Source organism: Ictidomys tridecemlineatus, chromosome 5 (genome assembly GCF_052094955.1).
Source record: "Ictidomys tridecemlineatus isolate mIctTri1 chromosome 5, mIctTri1.hap1, whole genome shotgun sequence".
Classification (NCBI taxonomy): domain Eukaryota; kingdom Metazoa; phylum Chordata; class Mammalia; order Rodentia; family Sciuridae; genus Ictidomys; species Ictidomys tridecemlineatus.
The window spans coordinates 133611508-133635479 of record NC_135481.1 but is presented as its reverse complement, the minus strand read 5'-3'; the positions used below and the strand labels follow the sequence as shown (position 1 = coordinate 133635479).

General features: G+C 37.8%; 1 protein-coding gene across 2 annotated transcripts in view; it reads left to right on the top strand.

The window, feature by feature from the left end:
* Sh3gl3 (SH3 domain containing GRB2 like 3, endophilin A3) overlaps window positions 1-23972 on the top strand; it is a 124404-nt gene that overhangs the window by 66675 nt on the left and 33757 nt on the right. The window contains exons 2-6 of one of the 2 annotated variants that reach the window (XM_005320197.4): window positions 2909-2977; window positions 10250-10322; window positions 13075-13218; window positions 17695-17828; window positions 21599-21757. In XM_005320197.4, coding sequence (XP_005320254.1) covers window positions 2909-2977; window positions 10250-10322; window positions 13075-13218; window positions 17695-17828; window positions 21599-21757 — 579 coding nt within the window. Of the gene's footprint in view, window positions 1-2908; window positions 2978-10249; window positions 10323-13074; window positions 13219-17694; window positions 17829-21598; window positions 21758-23972 lie in introns of those variants that run through there. The other variant, XM_005320198.4, reaches the window with a different exon arrangement.

Below are 23972 nucleotides of genomic sequence, written 5' to 3'. Positions count from 1 at the left end.
TTTGCACAAGAAGATGGCCAAGGCTTTATAAACTATAAACACCAAAACCTCACAACAGCTAGATGAAAAAACCAAATGCAAAAGCTTCATGTTACCCAAGCAAATTTCTTTTATAATTTATCACTTCTCTCTTGTAGTCTTTGAAAAAAAATTGGTTTTGGTTTTGTTTCCTATTAGTTATACATTTATTGCCACCAAGTATATGTTGAATGAGGATTTTTATCTCTCACTCCATTATTAGTTAGTACATAATTCTAAAGTTTTGTGCCTATACTTTTTTACTGTTGATTCTTAATATAATTATATTATTAAAAAACAATAAAACCAAACACACATGTTCTTATAGTATTAATAGCTTTTGTGCCTCAGAACATGTCAGCTTTTGTAATGTTCTCTCTTGTATTTGCAAAGAAAATACATTTTCTGTTTATTGAATAGTGGGATATATATGTATATGGGCATATTTTGTCAGGGTTATTATTCTGGGCATTTGAGTCATCGATATCCTTTTCAATTTTTTTTATCATGTTTGATATATTGGTTTTCTGATGAGTTGTATTAATTCTGGTACAATTGTGAATTGGTCAGTTTTAATATTTCAGATTTTTAAAAACCTTTTATAAGTTTATTGTTTTTTATCATCAACATTTTTTATTGGTGCATTCTAGTTATACATAATAATATAACTATTTTGTAGTTGTACATGATGGTGAGATTTATATACAATATAACAATATGATTTAGCCAATATCACTCCCTAGCACTTCCTCCTTTCCCTCCTCCCACTCCCTTGTCCCTTTCTTTTATTCTGATGATTCCCTTTTTTCATGAGATCCATCCCCTCATTTTCTTTTCCATTTCCTCTCAAGCTTCTACATATGAGAGAAAACACAGGAACCTTGACCTGAGTTTGACTTATTTTGCTTAACATAAAGCTCTCAAGTTCCATTCGTTTTCCTGCAAATGCCATAGTTCATCATCTTATGGTTGAATAAAACTCTATTGTGTGTATATATATACCACATTTTCTTTTTTCATTCATCCATTGATGGAAACCTTGTCTGGTTCCATAGTTAGGCTATTGTGAATTGTGCTGCTATGATCATTGATGTGGCAGTATCCCTATAGTACGCTCTCTAAAACAAATATTAAAAACAACAACAACAACAAATATTGCTTTGTGTATGACAATGAGATTCTTGCTGATTCCCACTGAAGGTCATATCTTGACCTGAAAAATATCAAGATCATCTAGTGTATCAGTTAACTTCTGAGGAATAAACCATCCCGGAACTTACGGTTTAAAACAATACCATTTATCATGCTCATGATTCTATGGATCAGATGAGGCTGGTCCAGCTGGACTCTGTCATGTGTAGGCTGGCCAGCTGATGGTTGTGTGATGAGTGCCAGGCCACTTCTCTCTCATGAACAGATTGGTCAGGGCTGGTCCACAGCATGGCAGCAGAGTTTCAAAGGAGCAAGTAGAAGCATACCAAGTTTCCTTGGGCCTAGCTAGGAGGCATCAACACAAGGCACAGGCCCAACCCAGACAGCAGAGGAGAGCAGCTCTAGGGAGGATGGAGAGCCTTGGCCATTCCTGTGATCTTCCATATACACTCTTCAAGAAAATTCTTATCATATCTCAAATTTAAGTTAGACACCATCTCCATTTATTTCCCACTCTATTAAATAGTTATACTCTGTCTGCAATAGTAGTAGTGCACATAGTAGGAGAAACCAAACTTGCCTTTAAAACAACCTACAATCCATTCACCAATCAATGGCACTCCCTATTTTTTGTGTTTATATTAATATTTTAAAGGCATAAACAAATAATTTTGATGTAGTTTTTTAAAGAAAATGATTAAACATATTTTCTTCCTCCAATTCATCCTCCTTGTTCTTTAATCCAATCCCACTGGGGCCAGAGTTGCCTTTCTAAAAGGGTTCTCTAACTGCATTGTGCTTTATGAGGAATCTTTAGGGACTTCTTAATCACATCCTTCAGCTTGCGATGGTATGATCTGGCCTCTATCTAGTGTTCAAATTTTATTTTCCTCCATTCTCCTTTGAACACTAATTTGGACAGTTCAACTGAATTCTTACTGTTTCTTGAACACATTTGCCTGACACTAGTGCTTCTCAATTGTCTGAAGGCATTTTTGGTTACCACAATGGTGTGTGTGTGTGTATGTGTGCTACTTGCATTTAGTGGGTGGAGACCAGGGTTACTGCTAAACATCTTACAGTGTACAGCATAGCCCCCACAACAGAGAATTATCAGGTCCAAATATCAGCAGCACCAGGGCTGAGGAAACCACCCTACTCACCCCTGTTTCTGATTCATTTCTTCCATTCTGCCTCATCCTATAATGCCTTTCCTTCACTGCTGCATATTGAAATGTCCCCTGTCCTTAAAAAGCCAGCTCAAATGCCAAATATTCTAAGAAACGGGTCTGGATGACTCACCGCCGGTGCCGTGGGCTTCAGAGTACTTTCTGTACATCACTGAAGTGCCTACCACTTAGCATGTTAATTATAATTTGTGTCTAGTACTATTATTTTAAATTGTTCTTGTCCCCCCTTGGACTTTAGTTGAATGTTAGTGCATTAACTCTTTTGCTGAACTGCTTATTTCTGGATGACAAAGCTCCTATTTTGTCTTTCTTCATATTGGAGCACCTGTCTACTATGTGCTTTATACACAGCATGTGTCTAATAAGTCAAGACCAACAAGTAAGAAACATGTCTTCATGTGCCCTTAGATATAGTTATTCTTCCAGCAATTTTCATGAAGACTTAGATTTTAAAAACTAAACAAGTTAGAGTTTTCTTTTTGTTTTTAATAAATAAGGTAAAAAACTACGATAATTTTTATACAATGCACTTGTGTTTATTTCTGCAGCTGTTTAGTGAAAAAATAAGTGGTGCCGAAGGAACGAAGTTAGATGATGAATTTTTGGACATGGAAAGGGTAAGAGAGCATTTTTTTCACTTGTATTTCTGTTTGGTTGTTTTTTCACATTGAAAAATATATATGTAAAATATATATATATATATATATATTTTAGTTATAGGTGGACACAGTATCTTTATTTTATTTTTATGTGGTGCTGAGGCTCGAACCCAGTGTCTCACGCATGCTAGACGAGTGCTCTACCTCTGAGCCACAACCCCAAACCCCCTCCACATTTTTATTGGTACATTATAGTTGTACATAATAATGGGAGTTGTTGTTGTATATTTGTACACACACAATATAACAATATAATTTGGCCAGTATTACTCCCCAGTACTTCTTCCCTTCCTTCCCATTTTCCATGTCCTAGACTCTTTCCACTACTGATCTCCCTTTTATTTTTCATGAGATCTTCCCCTCCAACTTCATTTTCCTTTTTCCTCTTTAGCTTCCACATATGAGAGAAAACATATGACCCTTGACTTTCTGAATTTGGCTTATTTCACTTACCATAACGCTCTCAAGTTCTATTCATTTTCCTGAAAATGATATAACTTCATTTTTTATAGCTGAATAAAACTCCATGTGTGTGTGTATATATATTTATTCATCCATTGATGGACACCTAGTCTGGTTCCATAGTTTGGCTATTCTGAATTGTGCATAAACATGATTATGGTTATGCATGTATCACTGTAGTATGATGACTTTAATTCTTTAAGATAAATACTGAGGAGTGATATAACTGGGTCATTTGGTGGTTCTATTTCTAGTCTTTTGAAGAACTTCCATATTAATTTTTGTCATGGTTATACTAGGCACATTAGACCAGAGACAATGCACCTACTAGAAGAAAATGTAGGCCCAAATCTCCATCATGTCTGCTTAGGAACCAACTTCCTCAAGAAGACACCTAAAGCTCAAGAAGTAAAATCAAGAATCAATAAATGTGATGGCATCACCCTTAAAAGCTTCTCCACAACAAAGGAAACCATCAAGAATGTGAAGAGAGAGCTTACAGAATGGGAGAAAATTTTGCTACCTGTCTCAGATAGAGCATTAATCTCCAGATATATAAAGTACTCAAAAACTTAACACTATGGGCTGGGATTGTAGCTCAGTGCTGGATCACTTGCCTTGCACATATGAAGTACTGGGTTTGATCCTCAGCACCACATAACAAATAAATAAAATAATAAAAGGTATTGCATTCATCTACAACTTAAAATTTAAAAAAACCCTTAACACCCCCTCCCCTAAAAAAAACCCAACCCAATCAATAAGTGAGCAAAAGAACTGAACAGGAAATTCACAGAAGAAGAAATACAAATGGTCAACAAATATATGAAAAAATGTTCATCTCTAGCAATTAGATATACAAATTACAACTACTCTGAGATTCCATCTCACTCCAGTCAGAATGGCAATTATCAAGAATACAAGTAACAATAAATGTTGGCAAGGATGTGGGAAAAAGGTACACCTATGCATTGATATTGGGAATGCAAATTGATGCAACTACTCTGGAAAGCAGTATGGAGATTTCTCAGAAACTGGGAATACAACTACAGTTTGATCCACCTATCCCACTCCTCGGCTTATGCTCAAAGGATAAAGTCAGCATACTACAGTGATGCAGCCACATCAATGATCATAGCAGCTCAGTTCACAATAGCTAATCTATGGAATCAACCTAGGTGCCCTTCAACAGATGAATGGATAAAGAAAATGCGGTATATATACACAATGAATATTACTCAGCCATAAATAAAGAAATTATGGCATTTGCCAGTACATGGATAGAACTGGAGACTCTCATGCTATGTGAAATAAGCTAATCCCCAAAAAACAAAGGCCAAATGTTCTTTCTGATATGAGAATGCTAACACACAATAGTGGTGAGGAGGGAAAAATATAAGTTCAGTGGAGTAGACAAAGGGGAATGAAGGGAAGGGGGGATGGGAATAGGAAAGACAGTAGAATGAACTGGACATAGTTTTCCTATGTTCATTGTGTTCATATATGAATACACAACCAGTGTTACTCCACATCATGTACATCCACAAGAATGGGACCCTAATTAGAATAAGTTATACTCCATGTATGTTTAATATGACAAAATACACTCTACTATCATATGTATATCTAAGTAGAAGAGTTTTTTAAAAGGAATAAATATAAATCAGCAAAAAATATAATCCTGAAGGTATTTTTAAAGTTTATTTTTTTAGAGAAAAAACTGTGGGACATATGCAAAAATAAAATAAATTAAAAAACACCCAATCCTACCAACAGTGTAAAAGTGTTCCTTTTCCTCCACATCATTTTCAGCATTTATTATCCTTTGTATTCTTGATGGCTGCCATTATGATTTGAGTGACATAAAATCTCAACATAGTTTTGATTTGCATTTCCCTAGTTGCTAATGATGTTGAACATTTTTTTCATATATTTGTTGGCCTTTTGTATTTCTTTTTTTGAAAAGGGTCTGTTTATCTCATTTTCACATTTATTAGTTGGGCTTTTTGTTGTTAAATTTTTTGAGTTCATTATGTATTCTGGATATTAATTCTCTGTTGGAAGAGTAGCTAGCAAAGATTTTCTCCCATTCTATAAGGTTCTCTAAGAGATCCTTTAACAAGTATGAGAAACTGACTTTTGCTGTGATGTAAGATGTGCTTTACAGGATGTCAGAGTGGAACTAGGATGTTTACATGTAGGTATGGGTGGTACAATCAGAAGGCAACACGTTCACACTTCCAAATTCTGGAGGCTCCCTTGAGCCACTTCCAGTCTAGGCAGGCAGAGGAAGGAAATGGGATGTGGCTGATTGGTTCCCTCTAGTGGCCACATGTCAGAATGCACAAAAGATGCTTCATCTTGCAGGTACTGTGAGTAATTGTCCTGTGTATCCTTGAAAATCAAAATCTGTTTCTGGGACAAGATCTTTCAAATATGTATCAACTGATTTACTATCAGATTTTGTCCCTATATATTGCATCATCTATACAGCAAATAACTTTTATCCTAGTTTTGCCATTAGAGCTAGCATTATGAACTTGGATAGGCAATTTCATCTTTCCTCAACTGTGTCATGAAAGATGATAATGTGTGTTCTGTTTGCCTTATGTGATGTTGCAAGAATTATGCAGAATATTAATGTGTTTGCAATAACATATACAAATATGACCAGCTCGGTACAGAAATGATTGTAATATGATCCAGAGAAGATTGTATAATCTCTATCCCCTAACATGTTTCCTGGTCAGTATGTAAAGGCTGACCTAGGAGCACTTAGTTTCCTTACCCTTTGTATTGGGCTCTTTAAACAGTACCCTTATTCTAATAATTAGACTCCCCAGATGAAAGAGAGAGGAGATAAAGGAAAGCTTCTGTCCTCAGGCATAACATAAGGCCAGCCTGTAGCAGGTAGGGGAGATTTCAGCAGGTTCTAGGGAAGGAATCTCTTCAGGAGACCTTGACCCTGGACAGCTTGTCCTCCAAGGGGGTTCTGGTATTTCTGAATGAGAGGTATTAAGTTTCTAGAAATATTAATACCTTGAAGGGAAAAACTTATTTTGGTTTTGATTTTGAAAAAAAAATTGCAATTTGAGAACCATGGAAACATTTTCACATCATTGAAATACCTGAAAGTACTTTAAGAAATCTCTTGATATACAAAGGTAGTATGGGTAGCCTTGTTACAAAAAGATGATTCAGTTCAAATGTTAAATTTAAAAGCATATTTCAGGAGTTATAGTTGCAGTTGCTGGACCAAGATCCCTTGTTTATCTCCTTTTCCTTCCAGAAATCCCAACAAGTAACAGAATAAATATAAAATCTGTTATCTGTTTTATTTCAACAGTGAAAAGCTTGAAAATATATAATATGTGACCAGAAATTTTAAAGACTTCCTGAAAGAGATATATTAGATAGCATCAGATCCAGCTAAAACATCATACAGAAATGACGAAAGTAATGAAAAATATACCCCATGAAAAATTCTGACCATACAAAAATAGAGGAGAAATAGTAACATCAAAGGAAAATTTGATGCAAAAAGCACTAAATGGAAAAATAGCTTTGCTAAAAAAAATGAGAAAATGAAGTCAGTGTCAGGGAATGATAATAGTTATAAATCATTTTACACCACATAAGATAGCATCTAAATTTGTAAGGTAAAGCTTTCAGAAATAATAGCAAACTGACAAAAATCAGAGTAGAGGATATCACATACCTCTGTCATAGCATAACAGATTCAATTGGCTCATAGACAGTTTGCATAAAACTGTGATTATAAATAAATAGAGACATCTGCATTTCCCAAATGGAAAACACATTCTTTTGGAACAATCATGTACAGGGGGAAAAAAAACTTCATAAATTTTCCAAAGTAAAAATCATAGAATGCAAAAATTACATGGAAAGTATAGTTTCCAAATTTTGAATGTTTGGAAATTCATAAACATGTAGAAACAATTTCTAGTTTAAAGAGGAAATGAAAAGTAAAATTACAGATTGCTCATGAGTGACAGAATTCTATGTTCAAGAGCAGTGATATATGGGCAAATCTTAAATGCATTTAATAGAAAAATAAAAGTTGGGGAAAAATGAATGACTCATGCAGTCCAAGAGATAGGAAAATAACAGGAAATCATATCACTCTAGGTAGAAAGTAGAAATAAATATGGTTAAAACGAGAACTTAATAAAATAAAACCCAGTAACAACAAAGAGACAGAAGCAATAAGGCCAAGAGCTGTTTTTTTTAAGCCATAAAATGATAAACCAAGTGTGACCAAGAGGAAGAAAAGTAAAACAAACAAACAAACAAACAAACAAAATGACATAATGAAAAAGAAAGACTATATTACCATTGGTATATATTTTTTCCTAACAAATACTTAAATAGCCCTCAGCACCCAGGGCTGCTAAGAGCCCTTTAAGTCAGAGGTGAGCCTGGGAGTTCATGATACCAGCTTTAGGACAAGTTCATGGGCAAGGTGACAACGTTAAATGGAAATTCCAGATTTAATCAACCAACAAACATGCCTTTACTCCCCCACAGGCTTTACAAAAATAATGTTTACCTCTTTACTTCCTCTATTTTTTCCTGATGGTTTGCCAAGATACTTGCATAGCATTTTGTTAACCTGAACACACACCACACACACACACACACACACACACACACACACACACACACACTTATTTGTTTATTCTAAGACAGAGGTTTTGTTTTTGATTCTTTGCTTTTAAACTACATGAGTTGTTTTTTCAGGGCCCACCCTTACTGCCTATATTTGCCCACGTGTTTGTTGGGCATTCTTTGTTTTTGTAGAGAGTTTATTTGCAGTTTTGATGCCTGGCCTGAGTTGGAAACAGCTCCACTATGCACATGGCAGGGCCTATAGTCCCTGGCAAGTTTTGGGTCTTTTGTTGCTTGATCTTTAAGCACTGTACTAGGCATTTTCATGAATCACGAGTGTTTTCCAGCCTGCTGGGTGAACAGGAAACATTTTTAAAAATTTTTAATATCTATTTTTTATGTGGTGCTGAGGATCGAACCTAGTGCCTCACACATATGAGGCAAGTGCTCTACCACTGAGCTATAGCCCCAGCTCCCAGTTGCTTGGCCTTTAAAAAAGTGATCCAGAAGGATCTAAAGTAGAAACTATTCCCCTGCTAATTCCTCTCATTGTCATCTCTGAAGGGTGCCTCTTATCTTTCTCATGGCTCTTCACATCTAAAGAAGGCTGAATACATCAAAAGGAGTACTCTGAACTGTGTTTTAATTAATATATAATTGATTAAATTAATAAATCTATAGCCTAATTTTTCTTAAATTTTAAGCAGAACTTATGAATCTTATTTACAGGTTTAGTAATTTTTATATAAAATGATTTTTTCATCTTTAATTTAGGTTTCATTAACATAGGCCACTCTCACACAGTGTGTGATTATCAGTGCTACAGCTTTGATTCATTTCTTGTCATTTCTGTACTGTCCTTTTATATTTTTATATTTTTCTGGTACTCCAAATTTAGGCATTGAGCTAAGGGGAACAAATACAATATCAGTCTGAGTGAGACTGCATGATTGAAAGCTTGTGACTGACAAGGTTGTAGTTTTTCAAATTACAAACATAAAACTTTTTCCTATTAGGATTCATTCTGCAGCTCATCACCTTCTTTAGCAGTGCATTTTGGGCATCTCTCCAGAACATGTACATCTTGCTTATTTATCTATTTTTCCTTATGACTAAAGAGTGATTTTTATGTGGCTGTTTATACAATTTATCATTTATCTAGTGAATCAACTGTTGATTATAATTTAGATTATTTTAAATTCTTTTTCTTGTGGGGGGCAGTACTGGGGATTGAACTCAGGGGCACTCAATCACTAAGCCACATCCCCAATCCTATTTTGTATTTTATTTAATGAGACGGGTCTCACTGAGTTGTTTAGCACCTCACTTTTGCTGAGGCTGGCTTTGAACTTTCGATCCTCCTGCCTCAGCCTCCCAAATCATTGGGATTACAGGCATGCACCACAGTGCCTGGCTATTTTAAATTCTTAACACTGCATTTTTGTGGGCTTACAAAAATTACAAATTCAGCACATAAGATTGGCTTATGTGGAGCTATGGAAATTTGCATATTTAACTGTATTGTATGTCCTCTTATTAGTTCCCTGTTAACTAGCAGTCAGAAAGTTCAGGAATGGTTTTTGCAGAAGAAAAGATTCAATCTTAATCTGGAAGATTGGACTTTGAAGTTAACTTCTTCTGACTGTAGCACAAATAAATAGGTTTAGTTATATCACCAATGATTTATGATTATCTTATTGTTGGTTTCTGAGGTAGTTCTAATATGAGTCATTATTATGGTATCCTTCTTACATAAGCACAGAAATTCAAGTTCACCCAGCAGATGAGGAGAGATTGGCTCATGTCTCATCTTGGTATTGAGAGATCTCCAAATCTATGTAGTCATTGAATGAAGAGGAATGATTTTCCAAGTTCTGCACTATTACATTAATATTCATTTTAATGTTCAAAAGAAAAAGAAATTAGGCTTCTCTAATGGCATTGGGAGGAAGTGATGTTCCAACATTCAAAACCAAGAAATTGTTACCTCCCTCAAAAGGTTGCAAGCATTCATTTGGAATCAAATAATCATGATTGTGTTAGAAGTACACAATTAATAAAAATTACATCTCTATTTGTTCTTAGAATTATCAAGTCTTCCATTTACTAATATTTCTACTTGTTTTGTCTTCTTTTAAGAAAATAGATGTTACCAATAAAGCTGTTGCAGAAATTCTTTCCAAAACCACTGAATATCTTCAGCCAAATCCAGGTAATGTTAGAAAATGTCTTGAAATATTCTATTATTTATTGGTTGTCATGGATGCTACGACCCCCTATTTACTTGACATTTGATTGACATGATCTAGAAACAATGTCCCCTAGGTCCAAATAATGCTATTCAGTTTTTAAAAGTTGAATCTTACAGGCATAGTGGTTCATGCCTGTAATCCCAGTGCCTTAGGAGGCAGGAGGATCTCAAACTTGAAGCTAGCCTGGGCAACTTAGCAAGAAAGACCCCAACTGAAAATAAATAAAAATAAAATGAAAAAGTCTTGGGATGTAGCTCAGTGGTAGAGCACTACTGGGTTCAATTCCTAGTACTAAAAACCAAACCAAAACAAAAAATAACAACAAAAAAACTCCAATGATCAAAATAGTGAATAGTGGCAGTGGACAGTGGACAGTTGGTGAGAAGCAAAGCAGATACCTCTTGGACTTTGGTTGGTATCATCTGATGGACTGTTGCTCTTAGCAATAAGGCATGCTAAGCAAAGACATTTATGAAATGCTTCAGAAATCCACTAAACATTTTATAAGTGTTTTCTTATCTATTTCCTTTTATAATAAAAAAAATGACTCTCATCCTGTACTAAAGGGTCATGTTCTTCCATCATGTATGTTGATTTGAAAGGACTTTCACATTATGGCTCAAATGCTAAAGAAATGAGGTGTGATAAACATGAAAAATACAGAAAAACCACCAGTCACATCTTTGTTGCAGAGGCCCCTATGCAGCATCCAGTGATGTGGTTTTCCTAAGAAACCAAGAGAGGGCGCCCAAGCCTTGAGTCTGTGGATTTCCCAATCCTTTCTGGGGATTTATTATTTGCATGTAGTATCTGTGATTCCTTTGGCTGAGGGAATTGGCACAGAGATAACTTTCTGAAAATCTAGAAAGTGAAAATTTTAGAAAATAAATTTTATCATGTATCTAGGGAAGACAGCAAGTGTAAAAATTGCTTTAAAATTGTGTTGATGATAGTAGCTTTAAAAACCATAATAATGTATCTTCTCCATAGCCTCATCAATGATTGAAATGATGAGTTCCCTTTTCTGTATATCAGTCTATAAATGTTTGATAATTGTCCCCTCTGTGCTAGAGGCCTTCTGGGGTGCTGGAATACACTGTCAGAGACTCCATCGTCAAGGAACTGACATGGGAAAAGGGTGGGGAGGCATTAGCTAGCAATCAAAGTGTCCACTGGCCAGTAGTCTCTGATCATTCCTGAAGAAGAGTAAGGGAGCCCTTCCAGCTTCTAAAGTAGTCTAATGCCCTTCACTGACTACACACCACATCCACTCTGACAGTGGGAACAAGGGCTGAATGCGTGTGTGTTTGTGTGTGTGTGTGTGAGTGTGTGTGTGTGTGTGTGTGTGTGTGTGTGTGTTTGTTGGGGTGGGGGAAGGGAGTGAAGCGTTTGGGCCTGAGGACCCAGAGGATAAGTGCTTTGAGGCTGAGACACAAGGCTTAAAAGGCTGCCACTGCGAGTGTTTAAATCCTTGCTACTCAAAGAGTGGTCCATGGACCAGCATGATCTATGTACCCTAAGAGATTGCTGGAAACAGAATCTCAGACTCACCCCAGATCTACTGAATCAGACTATATTTTAACAAGATCCCTGGGTTATTTGAATATATATCGAAGTTTGAGAAGCACTGTCTAGATTATGTTAAAAATAAGTATCTCAAATACCATAAGCTAGTTTGTGTTTTACTCTCTTGCCTATAGAATGGAATTCCAAACTCTCAGCTTGATGTTAAACTGGTAGTCCCATTTACTCCATAGTGACCTCTCATTTTTGTACTGTATTAATCTCTTCTTGGGTCAAACCAGCCAACTCCTTGTCCATTAATTATACCATAAGCATACCCTCTTCCATGCTTTGCTGATACTACTTTCTGCACATTTTGGAGATTATTTTAGCCTTTCTCTAGCGCATTGTCATCTTTTACTTTCCCTGCACCACCCCAAACTTTATTTTCATAATTACAATGCTTAAATTCTGCCTCCCAATTAACCAGATGTGAGCTCCTTGAGGAGAGGTCATAAGCAAAATGTTGCACAGGACCAAAAACCAGTAAATACATATTGCCTATGTCAGAGGAAAGAAAAGAAAGTAAGAAGCAGTGACTGCCCATCACCTCCTTAGGGATGGAAGCTGAACTATAGCTGGGGGACCATCAATGAAGGCCATTCACTATGGCAGGGATCTGTCTTCTCCTATTGGTTCTGCCTTTTGAACATGTGCGGCCAACCTTCCTTGCTGTCATCTGTTTGAACCAATTATTGGAAGTGGTTAGATGAGGATGTTAATGATCAATTGGTAGTTTGAAACACCCACCTTAGCAATTTTGTTCTTAATTTGTGTTTGGTCCCTAGGAAAAAAATGGTCCACATAGGTGTTGGTGTCTGACTTCAATTTGTTGATAATTTCAAGCATTCCAAAGTTCATCACTCTGGGTGATGCTTAGTATAGCCACACTTTCTTTTTACTTGGAGACAACAATATGTGCCATAATTTCTGTATTCCACCATGGCTGTGCAACAGTGTGATTAGCACCCACCTTGGTAAAGAGTCTAGAAAGTCATGTGAGAAAATGAAATAGGTCATACAATTGCATGCTTCAGGTCTCTGGCATTTTGTCTAAAACAACCTTGATTCTGGCAGCTATTTGCTAAATGCTGTTCCTGTCATTCCACCTTGTAACTTTAAGGAATTACAAATGACAATGTTTTTAAGCATACAGAGCTAAGCTAGGAATGCTGAACACTGTGTCGAAGATCCGAGGGCAGGTGAAGACCACTGGATACCCACAAACAGAAGGCTTGCTAGGGGACTGCATGCTGAAGTATGGGAAGGAACTCGGGGAAGACTCCACCTTTGGTGAGTATTTACAGCTCTCCTAACAGAGCTGAGGATGAATACCTCCTGTGTTAGTTGTAAGTTGTGCACAAGACTTTCAACTCAACAGTTTTACAATTTTTTCATATTATCAAAGTAATGCATACTTACTCCAGGGGGTTTAGGGGAAAAAAAAAAGGAAAATGCTAATATCACCTATGATTTCCACTGATAGGTCCACTTAAACTCTTTTGCTGTGTATCCTTTATACCTTTTGTTTATTCTTAGGTATATTCACATATAACTTTAAAAATAAAACTGGATTACAGTATATATATATATATATACATCCTTTTATAACTTGTTTTTTCCCACTATACTGTGATCCATGCTTTAACAATCTTCTACAATATTTTTTAATTCTTATTTTTTTATTCTTTTTAGGTATACATCACAATAGAGTGTATTTTGACAATATTGTTTTTTTAAAGGAAGCATAATATTTCAAGTATCATACTTCAACCAGCTACATTTTACATTTACTAGATATAGTAAATTAGATGAGCCCTTATTATAGACCAAACTTTTATTTTCTAAGTTTGTTTCTTGTCTTTCCCTTATGTTTCTTGATCTGTATCTTCTTTTGATTCAGTGTCTCATTGTTGTAAGTACTGTAGGTTTTTTTTTAAAGAGAGAGAGAGAATTTTTTTTAATATTTATTTTTTTAGTTTTCAGCGGACACAACAAGTTTGTATGTGGTGCTGAGGATCGAACCCGGGCCGCATGCATGCCAGGCGAGTGCGCTACCGCTTGAGCCACATCCCCAGCCCCAGTACTGTAGTTTTAAAAATATTTTAAAATTGTGTTTTACTAAAATTTCCCCTTGTTATTTTTCTTCATGTAAAAAATCTTTATGTAGCATTTATAATAATCTTTTTTTCATTGACAGATCTTTAGGGATACCCCAAATCATGTTTTTTGACATTTTCTAGAGGAAATTCTTAGTAGCAAAATTGCTGGCTCAAGAATAGGCTTGTTTTTTGGGTTTTGGAAGCATATTCTTAGTGACCCACTAAAAGGGCTTTACCAGTTTGATGTTCCTGCCTGGAGTATATGAGAGTGTTCCCCAACACAGTTTCTAAATTGTGTTTTTAGTTTACTTTTACATAACTTATAATTTGATGTATGGCATATAAATATGACATCTTGGTGCTGTTTTTCTTTACTTTTAAGAGATATAGTGAAGCAGAATTGTATTCATGTTTGTCATTGTTTTCATGAATGTGTATTTATGCCTTGCCTATTCTTCCCTTAAGTTTATTTTTTTTCCTTTATTGGTCTTTGAGCTAATGTCAGATAGTTGCTCTTTGCCTGCCTTACATGATGATAAAGTTTTGTCCTAGGTAGACATTTACCTTCTGACTTTGTATATAGAGGTCATTTTTAATTTAATTTAATTTAATTTAATTTTTTTCATTACAAGAGATTAAACCAAGGAGTGCTCTACCACCGAGTTACATCCACATCTCTTTTTACTTTTTATTTTGAGACAGGGTCTCACTAAGTTGTCCAGGCTGACCTCAAACTTGTGATCCTCCTGGCCTCAGCCTCCCAATTAGCTGGGGAAACAGACATGTGCCATTTTACCTGGCTCGAGGTCATTTTAGTGGAAGAAAGATTTTTCTTTTTCTTTTAGTGAGCTTATTAGTCTTCGTTATGTTTTCAAGCTTTGCCATCTTGTTTGGAAAATCTTTTACATCCCTACCCCCTGAGAATTATATAAATGTTTATTTGTACTATTTTTGATACATATGCTTCCTTTTCTTAATTTTATTTTTCCAAGCTCCTGAGTTTATTGGAGATATAGTGCAATAGGATTCTAATTTTGTTTTCTAACAAATAAATAGCTGGTTGTCTCAGTGCTTTATTAGTAAGTTCAACTTTCTCTGTTGATTTGAGATGATCCTTTATTTATTGTAGGCTGATTTTTAAATTTTTAACGTTTGATTCTATCCTTTCTCTTCAGTTTCTCCATCTGAGTCCTGTTTTGATGCACAGTGTCATAATGTTTTAAGTATTGTAGTTTTAAAGTATTTTAAAATATACTTTACTGAAGCTTCCTCTAATTATTTAATCACAAAAACCACAGGGACACACTTGTCAGTTCTATTTATTCAGATGAAGCTTAAGTCATTTTAAATCTCCTTTATTAAAAATGAGAGTTCATTACATTTTGATTGAGATGGCTTTAAATTAATACATTAAATTGAGGCTGAATTGAATTAAATATATGAAGTCTTCTGGGAGAATCTGGCATGGTCGCTATTCAAGTAGTGCTAACAAAGCAGGGTATTGAAGTTGAGAGATCAAATATTTGGCCATGGTAATAATTCTAGGAAATCAGAAAAAAATCTTTTGGGGAAAAAAATTTCTAGTGTTAAAGCATTTAATTGGTGACAGAGGGTAGAACTATCCTTCAGGGTAGTAAAATGTGATTCTTACTTTTTTTTAAGGGTTGGTGGCAACAGGATGGCCTGTTTTTCTTACCAGGAAGGTCCATTAGTGGAGAGAATATGTGGGGCTGCCAAGCAGACCCTGAGATCCAAGGACATTCCTGCTGTGCACCTGGCCACTGTGTCTGGGCTGTGACAGCCAGACAATTTGGTAGCTTCCCAGGTGTCCAGCCTCTTGAAGAAACTTGGATTAAGGGAGAGAACTGATGTCAGCATGGTATCAGGGACAGATGGACCTTTCCTGTTCTGAGGGAGAAGCTGTGCTGATGGATGCTTTCTTCTTGGGGCCACATGCTTGAATCTAGAGTGCAGATACCTCAATGGGTGGAGGCTCTGCCCCTCACCTTTATGGAATTCAACAGATCTAATCTTGTGCAGAAAAAGGGAATTCTAGGGAGGTGATGGCCAATATTCAGAATATAATCTTTGGAGTCTTCAGAGAAACATATTTGAGAATGTTTCTGTCACAACTAAATAAACTAGCCAAGTGAGGTATGGGCCCTTGTAGAAGGAAAGGCTGAGGGGTCAGAAGCATTACCCTCCAATTGGTTTTGGCGACTAACTGGGCAAGAAAAGAGCCTCTAAGCTAGGCAAGCACTTCCTGTCTCCATTTAAGAAAGATTTAGAAGCAAACTCTGGAGAGTTGTGTTCAGGAAATTTGACCTCCTAGGAGCAATGAAGCTCCCAGTGGGTCAAAATGGAGTTCCAGCCAGCTTTAATTTAAAGTGATGATTTCCACTTTTTTTTTTGGCAATGTCCTGTCTCATACATATCCTTTTTTAAAAAAGTGAGATGAGGCAGATCTTGCTATTTCTGTCTACTGGTGAATAAATTGTCTATGCCCTTGACTGGAAGGTGAAACAACTCAGAGGTCAGACTTGGGGTGGACCTTCAGGTCTTCAAGTAAAGGAATTGAGAGAACCCAAACCTCATCTTTGTTTAAGATCAACTTGGAAAACCCCCATGTATAGGAAAAATTGTTCGTTCTAGTGCAGAATTTCCCAGGGACATCTTCTAGAGAACCTGCAACCACATTGTGCACAGCACCCAGGACACCTGTTTTGCAGGGATCTTGCAAATTACATTAGATTAACTGGGTCAAGATACTGGAGCATAATCCAGCAAAAACTGCCTGTCACTACCCAAGTCCCACAAGGCTGGCCCACAAGGCTGGCCCAGGCCTCCTTGCAAGAGCAGACTGACATCTGCTGACAGGATATCACACCTGCAGCTCAAGATGACCTTAGAGAAGATTGGAAGCTTTAAAAAGAATTCTTATGCTGGGAAGAAGTTTACAGCAGAATGACTAAGATTTCTACATTTAGCAGTAATACATGTTAGCCTAAGGTAGCTTATATATTTTTCTCTGGGAACTGAATTACATGTTAAACATTATGCATATCCAAAAGCTATACGGTTTTGTGAAATGAGTTTGATTTCTCCATTCAGACTTTGGCTTGGTTTGTTCTTCTCTTCAAACAAAACAAAACAAACAAAAAACACCCAAAACCACCTATAGGGATGCAAGGATTCGGGGAGTAGCTCCAAGAAGATCCCACAGCTAGAAGCTAGAAGAGGCTTTGTTCATTTCTATTGTAATCATTATTGGTTAATACTTAGCCCCTGATGAGTGAATCCTTTCATTGTTTACAAAGAGAGATTTCATTCCTGAGCTTCTAAGGAACCTTTGGTGCCAGTTTCCAGAAGTACCAGTTTTTAAAAGGAGCTTTATCTCCACCTAGTGGTCAAAATTGTAAGTGCTTTGGTCTGTCAACTTTATTTCATGTGGTGGTTAAAGTGCAGAAGGTAGAGAAGAAAATGTAGAAAATAGGACGTCTTTTATTTTTTCCTTTCTTATTTCTTATGAGTCAGGATCCAAAGGTACCAGAGTGAGGGCATTATTATACCATCATCCACAAACCTTTTGGAAATAATTTATTAAATATCACTGGTAACCTAGAGAATTCTCCTCAAGAACCTTTTTTGTTTGTATTTTCTATCCAAGGGAATGCATTGATAGAAGTCGGTGAATCCATGAAACTCATGGCTGAAGTGAAAGACTCTCTTGATATTAATGTAAAGCAAACTTTTATTGATCCACTTCAATTACTACAAGACAAAGATTTAAAAGAGATTGGGGTAAGTTTTCCATGCTGTAAGTATACTTGTTTATATTTATGTAATTATAAAATGATATAAATATTTAAAAATCATTAGAAGGTTTATGTAGGGACTCAGCAAAATCATCATCTTATTTTGGGTACTGAAAAATAACAGTTACATTTTTTCTGGCTCATTGTGAAACAGTGCCAGGATCAGTTAGGATCAGTTAGTCATGTCTACCATGGGGATGGGGGCATGATGATTGGTGTGGATGCAAGCTACAGTTCTCCAGCTTTACAATTCTGTATCTCATAGAAGCCAGCTAGAAGCCAGGCTAAATATTCATATTTCTGTAGCCATTTCTCACATAACAAAATGACTCCATTGTAAAAAATCATATCAGATTGAATTTTAATATATTTTCTTAGTTGTCAATGGACTTTATTTATTTATATGCAGTGCTGAGAATCAAACCCAGTACCTCACACGTGCTGAGAAAGTGCTCTACCACTGAGCCACAGTCCTAGCCCTTATATTGCATTTTTTGATCCATCTTGAATGGGAAATATGAACCCCCATGGATCCAGCTTGTGTGGTAGAGACGGGGCTAGGGAGCTTGTCTTGCCTTCCCTGCTTGCACAGTGACCCTGAGGTATTTCTGAATCCCAGGATCAGAGAAGGAACTGATAATGTCATTTTGTTGGTTCATTCATCCAACAGTTGTGTATGGGGCCTGTTGTGTTCTGTCACTGTGGTGGGCACTGGCTGTATGTTGCTAAGCCAGACCAGGTACATGCTGTTGTGAAGCTCACAGATATAGGGTAGAGAGACAGCTAACAGTTATAATACACCGTGATGGGTGCTGTTGGAGAGACAAGCCCAGGAATGCCAAGGGGAAGGCACCTCCCTCAGCTTGGCTAGGTCAGGGAAGGCCTCCTGGAAGGGGAGAAACTAGCCAGCCATACTCAGGTGGGCAGAATCTCCAGCAAAAGCTGGCCAAAGGCCCAGGCCCATGAAAGCAGACGTCCTATGTGTGGGTGCTATGGCCAGGGCATAGGGTGACTCTGGGATTGGGGAGATGTGGAGGAAGGGAAGGCTTAGAAAGTCCTGGATATCTGAATAGGCATTTTCAGTGTATTTTGAAGGTAAAGGATATGGGGGGTGGTGCGTGAAATTCTCAAAGGTTAAATGAAAAATGAAAGCTGCCATTCAGGAACTCCTTAAATACCCCACTCCCTACCTGGATGCTCCTTTGCCCCCTTATGCACCATCCTCTCCTTCCATCTTAGGGAAAGCATGTCTGTGTTGCTGTCTCAGGCCGGTAATGTTGAAACACATCAACACAGCAGTTCTTGACTCCGGGCTTCACAGTTCGTCCCTTCAGTCCATTCTCCAAGCCATGGCTAGAGCAATCTTCCTAAGATACCAGTCCTGATAGCTTCCTACTGACCTCGGAATAAAGATCCAATAACGTGGCCCTGGCTCCTGCTTCCCTCTGTGGCCTTATTGCTCTTCCTTGCCCAGTTGAACTCTCTACCCAGCCCCACTGAATTGCAAGAAGCTCCCAGGCAACATTTTGCTTTGTACTCTCTATTCTCTGTCTTTCTCCTTCCTAAGACATCTCAGATCTCAGCTGATATTTTCCTCTGGGAAGTTCTTTGTTCTCTCTCCATATACAGTGAGGTATGCTTCTATACTCCCTGTGCCATGAGCATCATTGCTTGGCTATGTCTGTAGTTGGGCAGTAAGTTCTTTGGGGGTAAAGAATCAGCTCTCTTCACTGCTGGACCCTCAAGGCTTCCACATGGATTGTGATCACAAATTGTTATTGAATGGATGATTCCAGGGAAGAAGTGATATTCTGGGTTGTGGAGATACTGAAACTTCTTTTCCAAATGCAGAGCCTTAAAACTAGATACCTCCTGTTTTAGTCAGCTTTTTTTGGGAAGTTGTCAGGGAGCTCTTGGTTTCAGAGGTCTCAGTCCATAGACAGCACCATTCTTCAAGGCTGGAGGTGGGGGCAGAAGAGTGTAACGGAGGGAAGGACTCACATGATGATCAGAAAGCAGAGAGAGACTCCATTCTCCAGATATAAAATATATACCCCAAAGGCACGACCCCAATGACCCAAATCCTCCAGCCACACCCTACCAACCTTTAATTACCACCAATTCAATCCCTATTAGGGGATTAATTCACTGATTGGGATAAGGCTCTCATAACACAATCATTTCACTTCTAAACATTCTTGCATTGTCTGACACATGAGCTTTTGGGGGACACTTAATATATAAACCATAACACCTCCTTTGCTAAATCAGAACAAATTCATTTCTTCTTGTTCTATTGCTCCCAAGGAAGGCCACACAGAAAGTCAACTGTATAACATTGCACTTTTGACATCCTGGTCTGTAGGGTTGCTAGCCATGGACTTGGACCCTGTGTAGTAAGTGCAACAAAATAATTTCCTTAGAGGCATCTTGTTACTCAGCTGCTGTTTGATACAGAATTTGTATCAATTTAAACTGAAATTATTAGATGATTAATTGTTAAGAATTAAGAGACCTTTCATAGTCTCAACTCTGCTCTGTATCATAGAAATCAAGGTTCAAGAGCCTGTTCATTTATTGTATGATTAATTTACAGCTATACATATGAAGATGGGGAGGGATTTAGGGTCTTGCTGGAAGTAGCAGATCATGCAAGAAGGATGCTTCTGCCCTTCAGTCTTATCAGCCCTTCTCACCTCATTGTTATGAAAACAAAACCAGAGCCTCCCAAATGAAAAGTGCAAGTTACTCATATGCTTGAGGGAATCTCAGTTTTCAAATATACTTTAGATATCAAATATCTGTTTTCTAAGGTTTATAGTCATACTTTCTGCGAGACCCCTCCATTTCCCTGAACAGTCATCTCTGCTCTACACTGTTTTGTGTTTTGATACTGGGGAATGAATTCAAGGGGCACTTGACCATGGAGCCCAGCCCTATTTTGTATTTCATTTAGAGACAGGGTCTCACTGAGTTGCTTAGTGCCTTGCTGTTGCTAAGGCTGGCTTTGAACTCGAGGTCCTCCTGCACCTCTGGAATTAAAGATGTGCCCCACTGCACCTGGCTCCATGCTATTTTTTACCTGTGACCCCCTGCTTGAACACAGATTGTGATGGGGAACTTACTACCACAGCTCTAATAAGCCTCATGGCTGCATCTCATTAAAAGGATTATAGTATCATTTAGAAATCTCTCCATTTCAGAGGTTACCTTTTTATGCAACTTCTTCAGTAATTGTTTGGAAAAATAACAGAAGATTCATAAATATCCTGGAAGATACTAGAAATGTGTGTTTTTATATTCTTAGTGGAGTTGACAACAGAAATGCCCTTATATTTTGTATAGTTAATTCAGTTAGAAGTTAATCTTGATGTTAATAGAGCTGAAATGAGGGGACTGAGTACAGATACTGCATCTTCATGTCCCAGACAGACCCACATTTGTCTTATCACCTGTCCACCCCTTCCTTTATTCTTTCTGCAGACATTCCTGAGGACTTGTAGAGCAGGCAGCCTCCAGCAGGGGCTGAAGTGCACACAGCAGAAGTACAGGGACAGGTTCCTGCCCTCTGGAATTTAGGCTGAGAAAAAGTAGTTACTATTTGCTTAGAAATAATGAAGTGGGTTTTTTTTTTGTTTGTTTGTTTTGTTTTGTTTTTTTAATGGGGGGAATGCCACTTTGTGCATGTAACAACCCTCTGAGGTTTTCCTTTCCTCCTCCTACTTTTCTCTCTCTCTTTCCCCCCTCTCTCTTTAGCACCACCTGAAAAAATTGGAAGGCCGCCGCCTGGATTACGATTATAAAAAGAAACGAGTAGGTAAGATACCAGATGAAGAAGTCAGACAAGCAGTAGAAAAATTTGAAGAGTCAAAGGAGTTGGCTGAAAGAAGCATGTTTAATTTTTTAGAAAATGATGTAAGTATTTAAGTCAAACAAGAGACCTTAATGTAAATGAATAAAACACTGATCAGCATGTTGAAAACCTCTAAAGTCTGAGTTGTTATGGAAGTTTTTAGAATGTTCAGTAGCCATTATTTCCAGCCTCAAAGATAGGGTCAGACATCCAGCAAGCCCTAACTCAGGTCTGGAATCTTGGGAAGCCCTCTTTATCCAAGAGATATTTTGAGTGGGCCCCAGGGAGGTAGACTTGTCTCAGAAGATGGCAAAGTAAACTGGCCTTTGTGTTTGAGGCCACATTTGTGGTTTCACAGGAGAATAGAAAACCCAGATCATAGACCAGTTTGCAGTTCTTAAGACTGAACAGCACTGTAGGAGCCAAATGTTTGAGGATGAGGGCCTTTCTCCCCTGCGGCTCTCTGAGGCCTTTACTCATCAGAGTGAACATTTGGTACTCAAAAGCATGACCTGCGTTTTTTTTAGCTGCTCCATAGTGGTGCTTATGAAACTGGGGACTAGGAAGGTCTTAGATCATAGCACCTAGAAATGCCAATCTTCTCTTGTACCCGTCCTGGCATTAACTGGCCGGCTTTTATTTGATTTTTCCAAATGACATCGAATGAAATGGGGATGAGTAATTCCCCATGGCAAGCTGAGGGCTTCCCTTATTTGCCTTGGTTATGAGGAATCACTTGGCATTTTTACTGCCTGAGTGGAAAAGGCCACAGCCACCTGCCTTCTGCTTGAGTCCCTGACTCAGGTCTTAAATCAGCCTGGCCTCAGTGAAACCATGAGCTGTCTTGGCCAGCATTAGCTTTGGACTCATTTGTTAAACCTGTGACAAGTCAGGGGATTTATTTATCCTCAAAAACATATCATACTTATAGCTGCTTGTTAAAAAGTACACCATGGTCTTTCATCTTCTGAATCAGTTAAAAAAAAAAAGGTATGAAGCACTTTCTAGTCCATGGTGATGTGTGGAGGAACTATATCCAGTATTGACAATTCACTAAATCCCGGGAGACTAATTTTCCCAAATGGAGAAATTGGTTTGAAATTTCTCATGCCCATTAAACCATCGAGAATTGAAAAGTACACTCTATTATGTTTCTTGTTTTAATTTTTTTTTGTTTTTACATTTTATGGGAAATAGGAGGAGGTGTAACACTTTGCTGTCTCTTTGTTTATTTTGCTTAAATATATAAATTTCTTCTTGAAATTGTCCCCAAGCAACAGGCATTTTTGTTTTGTTTCAGATTGCCATATTTAATTTGTTTGAAGTATTTAGAAAATCTTTTTGAGGTATGACAGATACTCCTTATGGGGCCATAACAAATGACTTGCCAGCTTGGGGCCCATTAGCAGTAGATTTACGGGTTGAGGTTGTATCTTGCATGTCACACATGCTGCCTAATCCATGTGCTGCACTCATGACCTTTGTGCATGAACCTCCATAATTGTTTTTGCAAAGTTCTCTATGAGTAAAGCCTGTCTTAGCAGCTTTGGTTTTGACAGTTAACCCAAGAGACCTCAGTGTTCCCCTCAGTATCAGTGAAAAGTCAAAAAATGATCCCTCCGTTATAAAAACAGTTATTTGTCCATTCTCTGACAGTGACAAGTATTCAGCTTGTCACAGATGGGCTAACCCCTCCTGTCCTGCCCTGGCAGAAGTAGTAGCTAGTCCTTAACCCAAGCTCCATAGTATCAAGTCTTCTCCATTGTGGCCTCAGTATTTCCCTAGGGAATTTCTGCAATGAATGGTGGTACCCCTGTTCAATTCAGGGGAACTGGGGTTTCCTTCCCCCTTATTTCAGCTCCTGGGGTCCATACTACCAGAAAGCCTGCTGTAACTGGCGTCAGGGATGTCCTACTATCACTGCTTTTTTGACAGAGGCTGTGAAAACCAGCAATTGAGGTGAGAGGAGACCAAAGCAATGAGACTGAAGGGCTGTCCAGATTGCTTTGGCACTGGGCTCCTTCCCTTTCTCTTTCCTCCTTTCCTCATGTCAACCACAGTGGGTTATCCTGTGCCCTGTGGTTGCTAATTCTTACCATAATGATGATGGTGTGATGATACTAGGGACAAGAGCTGCCATTTGCTAAACACCCCAAGACAGAGATTCTCAGGGTACACTGGTAACAGTCCCCTATTATGGCACACTTGCTTTGACCTTTACGCCTCTTGGTTTATAGCTGAAGGGACTCAAATGTTATATATAGGTCCCAGAAGGCC